An 11,493-nucleotide genomic window follows, 5' to 3' on the forward strand; every position below is an offset into this window, starting at 1 on the left:
ACGCCTGTTAGGAGATAATACAATTTTTTCTGACAGGGACAACGCTGTTAACGGCATACTCATTTTACACCTGAGTATGGTGAGAGAATGTGAATAAAGAGCCTTTTCCAAGGACTTAACTATGTGCTGAGCGAGGCTCGAACCCAGGACTTTCCAATCCAAAGCGAGTGTCATACCACTAGACCACATAGCCGCACCTTTTTAATCGAGGAATTTAGCCCATATTGTTACCTTCATGATTGTGCATTGCGAGTTATTCCTTAATCTTTCCTCAAGCCAGACCTTAAAAAAATTTCCCCTGAGGGTGAATAAATGGAATTTTATTGACTTAATTTATATTATTTTATTTTTAGCTGAGTTAGAATCAGTAAAGCAAGACCTGGAGCAAGAATCCTCAAAGAGAGTGGAGGCAGAATCTAAACTGAGAGAGTCAGACTTTGCCCTAAATGGTCTCCAAGCCAAATCCAAACAACTGGTTGGAAAACTGCAAGAACGACTTGAGGAGGAGGACAAGAGAAGGGTTAGTTTTTTCGTGTTCAAAGTAATTTCATCATTTTTTCTGCATTCATATGCATTCATGTTATTCATTCATATAAAACCAAAATGACTGTAACAGATTTGGTAAAGAAAAAAAATCGACATGGATGGAACCTCTCAGAGTTGTGTTGTCGGCTGGCAGAGGGACTTAAGTATGAAGCTTTGATTGTATTCCTCTTAGTAGTGGGATCCTGTGCTTATGTCTGGATGAAACTTTTAGGTGATCTCAACCTAAGCACACTTATAATGTGCTCTTGGAATCTACATCTGTTGCTTAGTTGAACTATTTCCCTTTGTCTGACTTTTTCTCCTGTGCTTTTAATTGTAAATCTAGATGTTTTTTATACTACACCATTCTTTTCCTTTTTACTGGTGCTGAAGTAACTCAATTGTGTCACAAGTACTGTAAAATCATGCAAAATAAAGTGTGAGACCTTCCTTCTGGTATTATGGATAAGGTTGAATGAATGTGATATTTGTTTTGAAGGTATAAAAAGAATAAAGAGTGCGGCTTTGTAGTCTTCAAACAGGTAGGGCCCTGGTTTGTGTTTCGCTCTGTGTAGAGCAAAGTTGAATCCTTAGGAAGGCTCTTTACTCACATTCTCTCATCACACTCAGGTGTAAACTGAGTCCCTGCCCAGTATAGTGTTGTATCTGTTGAAAAAAATTATAATAGCTCCTTAAAGAAATCATATCTTATCCAGCATGTTTAATGTTGTTGTTGGCTTGGGACCACTTGTAAAGGACTTTGAGCACATATAGTGGATATTGGGCTTTATAAGAGCCCCATTTTGTTTGTTTTGATGATTTGATTTCAAACTGAATATTATACTTGCATTGTGTTCTAATTTTTCAGACAATATCTCAATTTTTTTTGGTAAAAATTCAATTTATCAATTTATTTTGTCATCAATAATTTCTTTGGCTTCAATAATGAACAGAGCAAGCTGGAATCAGACAATCACCATCTGAAGGGTAAAATTCAATCCCTACAAGTAGATTTGGACAATAGCGAGGCTGTGCAACGGGATTTTGTCAAATTGTCCCAAAGTTTACAGGTTAGTGTTTGAAATTTAATTTCTTTTTTTCATCAATATATCACGACAAAGGGGTTGAGGTGGCTGAGTGGTTAAGGCATTGCACTGTGACCTAGAAAGTGCTCTGTTCAAGCACAGCTTTAGGCACTTTCATTTTTTACCTTGTGCAAGATTGATTAACCCTCAATTTTCTCACTTTGGACAATAAGTGTGATTCTTGTTGACATCAGACATTTGTTTGATGGATTATCTATTTTCCTTCATGGAATGCCTTAGCGATGAACGAATTATTGCAGAAGGTCATACATTAAAAAAAAAATTTTAATGTGCTTTTTAGAAAACTACCAATAAAAGTGTAAAAATGTATATCAAAAATGAAAGATAATATTGAGATATATCACTATTCAAAGCAAATATTATAGTATGAAGAGGGAAAAGAAATCAACACATGTTTGAAACTCATCATAACCTATTACAGCATAAGAAAATCTAAATTAAATTGTGACTGTCTATGCCACTCATTTGTAGATGAAAATATACAGGTTGTCCATTAAGTCTTTCCCTGATTTCAAATGCTCAGTATTCTAAAACCGTTATAGATGTTTGCAGCTATTTTTCTCCATCTTATGAGTCATACATTTATGCTCATTAGTCATCAACCAACATTACATCACAAAATTTAGCAGAATCAACCTGAACTTAAACGACATCATTTTTCTCTACTTCTATTTCGGAATGGTAAAAGTGCGACACAAATCTTTTTGTGTAATGTAAAGGCACGATACAAAATCATCAAAGATAGCTCAACAACCTTTCATACTCCGGTTTGCAGACCATTAAAGGAAAACTACTTAAAAAAAATATAGGATAATCTAAATTTGCTGAGACACCTAGTGAGAGATTGATCACACTCTCGTCGACCAAGCGATTTTTGTCGCATTGTTGCTATTCCGAAATTGAAGGAGAGAAAAATTAGGTCTTTTCAGTTTATGTTGATCTCGATAAATTTTGTAATGTAATGTGGATCTATGGCTAATTGGCATACATGTATGGATTTTCCCTTGAAGATGGTGAAAACCAGATGTTGAACTATAACAGTTTAAGAATAATGAGTATTTGAAATCAGGGAAAAACTTTATGGACACTCTGTATAATTCTGCCAGTGATTTATTTTTACCTCCAATCTACTGCCAACTCATTGACGGTTTCAAACTAATGATTGAATTATTTTTTCAACGGCGAATGTGCCCAGGTCCCAAACATGGCATTATTATGAGTTTACAAACAAAGAACAAAAACAAGAAGAATGAAAAGAAGTAGAGGAGAAAGTTTATTTTTGTTCATACATTGTCACTGTTGGTTTCTCCACGTTTTGTTTTCATTATCTCAGATACAATTAGAGAAGATCCGTCAAGCTGAAACAGAAGTTAGGTGGCAACATGAAGATGATATTGATGACTGTAGCAATTGTAAACAGGCATTCTCTGTCACAAAAAGAAAGGTAGGCCTCAATTGTTGGTAATGGTTTGGTTGACAATTATAAAAACTTGATCACACTGTATTTTGTTTGAATTTTCTACAGCAATTGTCTTTCCTGCTGTTTGATCTTAAGCCACGGGGATAATTCTTTTTTTATTCATTTAAATTGCCTTGACATCACTATTCAGATTTTTAGTCTAGTAGAATATACTCTATGAATTACATTTGCAAGAGAGCTTATTTCAAGTATTTTACTGTCATGATATATAAACAATATTGTTTATCGAGCTTTTTGGTAGAATTTTCTATTTGTTTAGAATTTACCTTCTCAGCCCTCAGTCAATTGCTTGTGAGCCTTTGAATTTTTTTCAAAAATTTTTTATCCTATATCATGAGAAGCCTTAGTTCCCAAGCTTCTCTCTGACAGCTGCCTTTCATTTTGTCCCCCAATGGTACTTCATTTCAGCATCATTGTCGACACTGTGGAAGGATATTTTGTGCTGAGTGTACAACAAAGACTGTGAACACTGGCCCCAATTTTAGACCTGCCAAAGTGTGCGATGTCTGTCATACAATTCTTGTCAAGGATGCTACTCCTTATTTCAGTACAGAACCACCCGCCACTCCAGACTAGAGACCTTATGATCTGCTTATATATACAATGATTTCTTCAATATTTATAATTTATTGTATGTATATATAGCATTTATGTTTGTGTGTGTTTAAGTGTATATATGTATATATGTATGTATGAATGTATAAATGTATGTATGAATGTATGTATGTATTTATTTATGTTTGTGTTTGTGGGTGTGTTATCAAATTTGAGAATGTATGTTTGTGAAAGATTTTACATGTAATTTGAATTTTTTTTTTGGACTTGTATGTGCATTTTTGTGTGATGTATGGAGTTTCAGTGATTTTGTTCTTGTGCCTGAGTAGGACTTCAACTACATTTTTTTGAGCACAAGTAAAGTAAATCATGATGATCTCCCCTTCCTTTCTCTAGTGTCAAAGTTATACCTAAAAATATAGCAGGTTTCATTAAATTTCATTGAATTAATAGGAGTTAATTAATAAGAATGTTAACGCCACCTGTTGAAAACGTGTGCGATAATAAAGGTTGATCTGATCCTTGTTAAATCTCTTGTCACATTTTGTTTCGAAATTTAGTGGATTTTTCAGTTCTGTAATTTCATTCTTTTGTATTAGTATAGGCAAAACAGAAATATGATATGAAATAACAACAGTATGATCAGTTGTCTTCAACACAGGTTATTGATTTTATTAAAAGGAATAAAAGAATCTTCTCTTTACCGAGAGTGATTCAATGAATACTTGGTTCACACCCTATTACCACCCTATTTTTACCATCTTAGACCTGTATCTTTTGTGGATTTTTTTTTTTTCAACTTTGTAATTCCATATCCTAAATGCAGTTTTTGACATTAACATGTTGAAAAAAATTTGATTCTACCTTTGGGGATCACCTGTCTAAATGTATGCTTTTGATTTACTTTTCCCAGCTGTCAAATTCGATGTTCATAGATGGAGGCGATGCTTCATATTCTCCTCTTTTGTTATGGAACTAATTTGGATATTTTCATTGTTACTGTTCCTTTACTATTGTGTAAATTCTCAATTTTAGAGTGCTTTTTTTGTCTGTGTAATTTTGTTTTTATTCCCCAAAGACTTTCTAAAGTACTGTATCATAAAATCTTACAGAGTTATTTGTACTTTCTGTTTCAAGAAGATTTTAAAAATAGATTTTTAAAAACATTTTGTAAAAATTTGATACTATTTTTTTAAAGAAATAATTTTGTCAAAAGCGAGTACGAAGACTTTGATATTGTAATTTTAGCACACAAATACTTAGATGAAAGAAATATGATGGCATCATTTGTTTCATCTGTCACCTCACGAGTCCCACCTTCCTTCTATTGTACAATTTTTCTCATAAATATTACATGAAGTATATATATCTTCCTCTTTTTATCTCCAACTCTATTAGCCACCATCTAACGTTGTTCAGATGGCTAGACCTTCCCACCGCCCATTGTCTAATGATTATCCTTGGTGAAGTTTCTTAGAAGTGGCCCTTGTCTAATATAAATCGATATATCATCTGGTCTCTGTGTCATCATAGCTTAGAACGGTTAGCGTAATAAATTAGAGAAGAGACTGGTGTAAGATAAAGATCTGACAAAGTGTGTCTGAAACAGTGCCAGACAAACATCCCAAAAAATTAGCCTGCCTCGACTGGGGATCGAGCCTGAGACCTGTTTACCTAGATTTTATTACAAATATTACCACATGAGACCCACCTTACTTCTATGGAAAAAAATTTTTTTCTCATAAATACAACATGATTTCCAGATCCAAGAACTGTTAGGGACTGTTTATCATTCATATGGTATAAGATGGAACAATAGAACATCTTTATCATGGTTTGCAGATTAAAAAGCTGAAGATCTGATTTGTTATGTTGTGCAATATCCACAATAAGGGACTTTCCCTAGCCAACAACACTTGACATGTAGGATGAGACACGTTGCCAGCTCTATTACATTGCGAGCCAGATACTCATTTTACTTTTGAGAATGGTGAGAGAATTTGAGCCATTTCCAAATTGAAGGAGCAGGCACATGGTGGATGCAGTGCCTAATGTCCTTCTATCAAGTCCAGTCAAACTTGTTATTTAAAAGTTCACTTTGTACTTCAGGAGATTGTATCAGCTAATTTAGAAGTATGCAAGTGATTTGCAAATGAAATCGTCGAGTAATTATTGGAGGTTGAAAATTTGTGGCAAATTTTAATTTTTTAAAAGCTTGGCAATTGTTTTGTAGATTTGTGAATAAAACTCATTAAAACAAAAATAAGTGCTCTTCATATTGAAGATACTGTAGCTTGCTGTGTAATTATGTATTGCCTTGTGTCCTGTTTTTCAGCATTACCTTTCCTTATTCGTTACAAAATGAATCAGTTGATTTACAAGACCGTAATCAAAATCCGTTCATAATATTAATTCATTTTATGCACTTGTGTATATAGGTTTAAGTGTTGTTGATCAAAAAGATTATAATTATTTATACATTCAAAATAAACATAACAATACATAACAGAGAGTGTATTCCTCTTAGTGGGATCTTATGCATTTATATGGGTGAGACATTTAGGTGATCTCAAACTAAGTACATTGACGGTGTGCTCTTGGCCTTGGAATCTACATCTGTTCCCTATTTAAATCATTCCCCTTTGTCTTACCTTTTTCCTCAAGTCCTTCTGGGTGGGGATCCTGACCTCCCATAGCGGGCAGGGAGGTACATACTGTCTTCTTTCCCCTGGTATCTGTTTTCCAACATGCTTTCTGTCTTTGTCTTGGAATGAGGTTACTTGGTTTTGTCCTGGCCCTGATTGGGGTCCTGGCTGGGAGGGAAACAGTCAAATGCATAGTTATTGTTTTGGGAGATGATATTTTTTTTCCTTGTAAATCATCTCTCTGTTATGTATGATTATATGTTATTTTTAATGTATAGTGTAAGCATTTGAGTGTATTCCTCTTCGTTGGATTATGTGCTTGTGTCCGGATGAGACTTTATAGGTGATCTCAAACTAAGTACATTGGTGGTAGGCTCTTGCAATCTACATCTGATCCCTATTTGTACTCAGTTCCCCTTTGTCTTACTTTTTCTTGGGTGCTTTAATTGTAATTCTAGAACTTTTTACTATCCCATTTTCTTTCTTTTTACTGGCGCTGATATAACCTAAATGTGTTGCAAGCGCCGTAAAACCCTTAAAAACAAAAAAAACATCCTCAAGTCCTTTTAATTGTACATCTAGAATCTTTTCACTATCCCATTTTCTTCCTTTTTACTGGCGCTGATATTGCCTAAATGTGTTGCAAGCGCCATAAAACCCTTAAAAACATAAAAACCTCTTAATAGAAGCATGGATTTCTTTTCTCGTATCACATCCTGATGTTAGTTTGAGGTAGTAAGAAGTATAATATGATCAACTTTTTCATTTGGTGCGTATTTCTTTTTCTTTTTTTTAAAATTTTATTTTCTCAATGTTGCTTTTTTTCTTGTTTAATTTAGTTAAATGATTTTTGTAGATTATTCAAATCTGATCAGAGATTTTTTTTTGCCATATAATGCTTTTGTGATTTTTAGTTGTTCTTTAGATTGTTTTGTTTTATATTGAGTTTGAAATGTCAAATATTTATTTAAACCGAAATACAAATGTTGATTATTTCCACTATTTTGTTTCATCGCAATCTCAAAGTCCCTGTACATATGTTACATGTAAAGAATAGATTGGATTCTCAAAAACTCCATTGTGATATATACTTGCTTTAGGGATACAATGCTAAGTACACATGATTATGTTTTCTTTTTCATTCATGATTTGTATTCACTATGACATGTGATGTGTTCTATTATTATTATTTTAAAAAATCGATTGTTGGTCATATCCTCATAATGTGCAATAAAACTGGGGAGAGAGTTAATTGCATTTTATTAAGATTTTTATGAATTGTTGAATAAAGACTTGATACAAAAATTGTGACCCACCTCGTCAATCTAATATTATGTCAGATTAAACTGGATGAAATGAATTGAGTTTTTAGTAAAAAAAAAACCTAACAAACCCAAAAAACAATAAGAATTAACTTGTTTCAAAGTTCCAAGAAACAAAGTCCGTTCCTGGATCAAGGCGTTTATTTATTTTAACTCAAATTTATAAGTTCAACTTAACATTTATTTTTAGATATCAGGTTCACCCCATAAAGATACTGTATTGAGACAGTTGGTCACAAAATGAATTTTTATTTCATCATTATTGTTATTTTTTAGATTTCAATGAGTTCAGTGATTGTGCAGAAATTATGATACAGTGGGGAAAATGTTGTTTTGAATGTAAGTTGGTTTGTGTGTTTTAAGAGTATTCAGGGTTACTTCATATTTCAAAAAGATTATCTATTAACACTGATATCAGAGGATGAAATATCGGTAACATAGTTGTCCTAAAGACATTGCTTCTTAAAATTGTTTCAGAATATGCATTGTTTTTATTTTCTTTTGTTTTGTGAATATGAACATTAACCGTTTTCCATTAGTAGCAAGGTCATGTAATCCTAATGTAAGAAAAGATATTGATGCAAGGTTTGTCCTTTTGAATCAGTTGAGTGTATCCTTCGTGGCGGGATTCTTTGCTTGCGCCTAGAAGAGACTTTTAATGGAATGGTCCTGGAATCTTCTATTCTCTATTTGAATCAGTCCCCTTTGCCTTACTTTTTCTTTGGTGCTTTAACTTCAGAAACTCTTCCTCTCCCATTTTCCTTTTTACTTTCGCTGAAATGACCGATAAATGTTGCAGTAGTTATACTAGGGTTAACTGAAAGTCTAGAAGTATATTGAATATCTCTGAGTATATTCAACTCACCAATATAAACTTTACATCAAAATGTGTGTAATTTATTTTTCTATTAGGTCACCAAATTTTGTTTAGCTGCAATTTTTTGATTTTGATATATCTATGTGAAAGAACCCCTACTCCAACATGTCAGTTGAAGAAATCACACAAAATAAATATGCAATAAACAGCGTGCTGTTACTGAGTTCCTTACTGAAAAGAGGCATGAACCTGTAAATGTTCATAAACAGCTGAAACGTTTTATGGTGACTGGTATGTTTCTGAACAGTTCAAAGGTGGGTTAAGTGCTTTACTGGAACTGATGCTGTCTTCACCAACATTAATGAGCAGGCTGGCAGTAGTCAGCCACAAACTGCATCGAGCGAAGCAAATCAAGAGCAGACAAACATAGCTGAGTCAATCGTCTGATAAAACAATCAGACACTTTAGGTTGGTCACCTCTCGGTGGGCTATTTGACCTCCCATTGTGGGCAAGAGGTCACTTGCTGTGTCTTATACTTCCCTATATCTATTTTCCGGGTCGCTTTCTGTCTTTGGCATGGAACTGGATTACTTGATATTGTCCTGGAGCCCTTGGCTGAGATGGAAACAATCAAATGTATAGTATTCGTTTTTGGAGATGATATTTTTTACTTGTAAAATTTTAATTTATCCAAAACACATTCTGCTTAAGGAACAACAAACCTGCCCATATCAAGCCTTTGAGCAATATTGAGACTTATGTTATAATGCTTTTGAAAAGTGCTACAACTTTATTACTTGGGCTTAGTTACAGAAGAGTTTATTAATGCTATCTAGTCCGAATTGGCCGGTGCTGATACAGTAGGAAAGTTCTCCTGTAATTATAATATTAATACAGAATCTTTACAATTGGATTTCCACAGGTTGTTAGAAGGCTATAACTTTGTCTTATTTGTTATACTAAATTAAACTTACACAGCCGCTTTAGACTTGAAGAAGGCATTGCTTCACTATTATTTATTATTATTATTATCATCATAAATAATAATAATAATAATAATAATACTAATGTTGTTGTTTTTGCTGTTATTATTATTTCATTAGAATTAATATCATTTGTCTATCCTTTGAAGATTATATGAAAAAGTTTAAAAGTCTACCTTGTAAAAATTAACCTTCATCGCCAGTTTCAGAGTATAACAAGCTAGGGGGAAATGCATATTGACCTTTTTTATATTTTATAACTATCTTCCTTTCTACATGAAATGTATGAGATCGTTCAGTTGTTTCGTTTGGTTCATTTTGGACTGTTTAGTTGTAGTATTTTTTTCCCAATAAGTGGCTTGTTATGCTTTATTGATGGTATGCTGTTAAGCACTATTGTAACCAACACACAAAACTGTAACCTTCAACTTCAATTTTTATATACCAGAAAGAATTAAATGAGCAACTGCTCACATCTCTGTTCCAAAAAAATAATCAACACAGGAACGAGTGACGTCAAATTCGTTCAATGTATACGTCATCTTTATCTGAGCATTTTACATTTCAACTGTCCTTTATTGAGTATGCCTCTACTATGTTGGACAGTTTCATCGACTTTGTAATCATTATTCAGGGAGAATGTTTATAATATTATTCAATGATGCCAATACAGATCCATTCCATTCTTGCAAAACATAATCATCATTTTCTTTAATTTCTCATGTAAAATCCTTTGTAAATTAAACAAAATTGATAATGATTGTATCATAAACATTTCCCTTCATCACCCTAGACAAGATATTGTACCAAAAGCCTGTGAAAGAAAATAATTCCTGAGTCAGGGTACAGGGAATTCACAAGAGACTTGGATTTAGATTTTCCTGGTATTGATCTATCAGAGAAATAACTTAAATGCAAAAGATGTCTTTGGATTTTTAAAAGATCTGGGTCAACTATATCACTGTTTATGGATTATAAAGAAATGTGGTAAATGAGGATGGAAAGCAGGATGTTCCACGATTAATGTATGCCATGTATTTTTTATGTTACTCTTTATTCATCAAAAAGAATGTGTACATAGCATCTATGCACTTCTTATCAAATCCCTGTAAATGTAAATATATCTAAGGATATTTTAAAGCTAAATTATGATCCTACTTTTGTTTGTGAGAGTGTTTGTGGTTTTTTTTGTTTGTTTGTTTGTTTTTTTTTTTCATTTGATTGCCTTTTCACATTCAATATGCCGTGTGATAGGCAATGCATTTTATTCTCAAATTTTAAATATTTTCATGTCTGATAATGAGGTTGATGTGTCTATGAAATCATTTGAATGTTTGCTTTTCCTTTGGGTCCTGTGCCAGAGTTTAAATGAGATTTTGAGTTATGGCAGGTAGGTTGATTATTGCCACTTGGATCTATTTCTTTTCTCTCTTATCTTCAACTTCCCCTCTTTTTCTTAATTGTTCTTGGGTACCTGTGACCCAAGTGTGTTCCAGGCACTTGATTCTATTTGCCCTGTGTTTTGTGTACCATACTTTTTTTCCCCGTAAGCCTTAAATTGTTTTACGTTTTTAGTATAATTCATTTGTTTGTGTCTGGGTTTGACTAGGTGGTCCCTTTAGATAATGGATAGATTGCTCTTGTATCTATCAATGATCTCTGTTTGAACCAGTCCAATTGCCTTCTGTAATTTATTTTTGAGGATTCTTTTTTTTTCTTTTAAACATTTGAAGTATCGAAAATCTCCTAAAGGCAAATAAGAAATATCCCCCATTATATTTGCCACTTCCATGTGGCCCTCTGCCTTTGTCAGGAAAAAGAGTAATTCCGAGTTTTAAAAACAATTCTCACTCCCTTTTTTTCATTGTTTATAATTTTACATTCCAAATATGGTTACTGAGAAATTTTATATATATTTATCATTTTTTAAATTTTCGAATAGCAGTGAAAAGTTAGCTCGTCTCTCTCATAGCTTGGTTGCACAAAGAAAAAAAAAGGTCGTAAATAAATTTTAATTATTATTTTGGAAAGGATTATTAATTACCTTCATCACTGCCAG

At 33.2% G+C, this 11,493-nt stretch overlaps 1 protein-coding gene across 5 annotated transcripts in view; it reads left to right on the plus strand.

Annotated features, from left to right (window-relative positions):
• LOC144968521 (rab GTPase-binding effector protein 1-like) overlaps positions 1-6,169 on the plus strand; it is a 38,784-nt gene extending 32,615 nt beyond the window's left edge. For 3 of the 5 annotated variants that reach the window (XM_078906977.1, XM_078906975.1, XM_078906973.1), the window contains 4 exons: positions 354-520; positions 1,479-1,595; positions 2,965-3,075; positions 3,520-6,169. In XM_078906977.1, coding sequence (XP_078763103.1) covers positions 354-520; positions 1,479-1,595; positions 2,965-3,075; positions 3,520-3,687 — 563 coding nt within the window. In that variant the 3' untranslated portion in view covers positions 3,688-6,169. The remainder of the gene's footprint in view (positions 1-353; positions 521-1,478; positions 1,596-2,964; positions 3,076-3,519) is intronic. The other 2 variants (XM_078906978.1, XM_078906974.1) reach the window with 1 other exon arrangement.
• The last annotated feature ends 5,324 nt before the right edge of the window (positions 6,170-11,493 follow it).

This window comes from Berghia stephanieae, chromosome 3 (assembly GCF_034508935.2).
Source record: "Berghia stephanieae isolate SIO BIC M18660-M18661 chromosome 3, UCSD_Bste_1.3, whole genome shotgun sequence".
NCBI classification, from domain to species: Eukaryota; Metazoa; Mollusca; class Gastropoda; order Nudibranchia; family Aeolidiidae; genus Berghia; species Berghia stephanieae.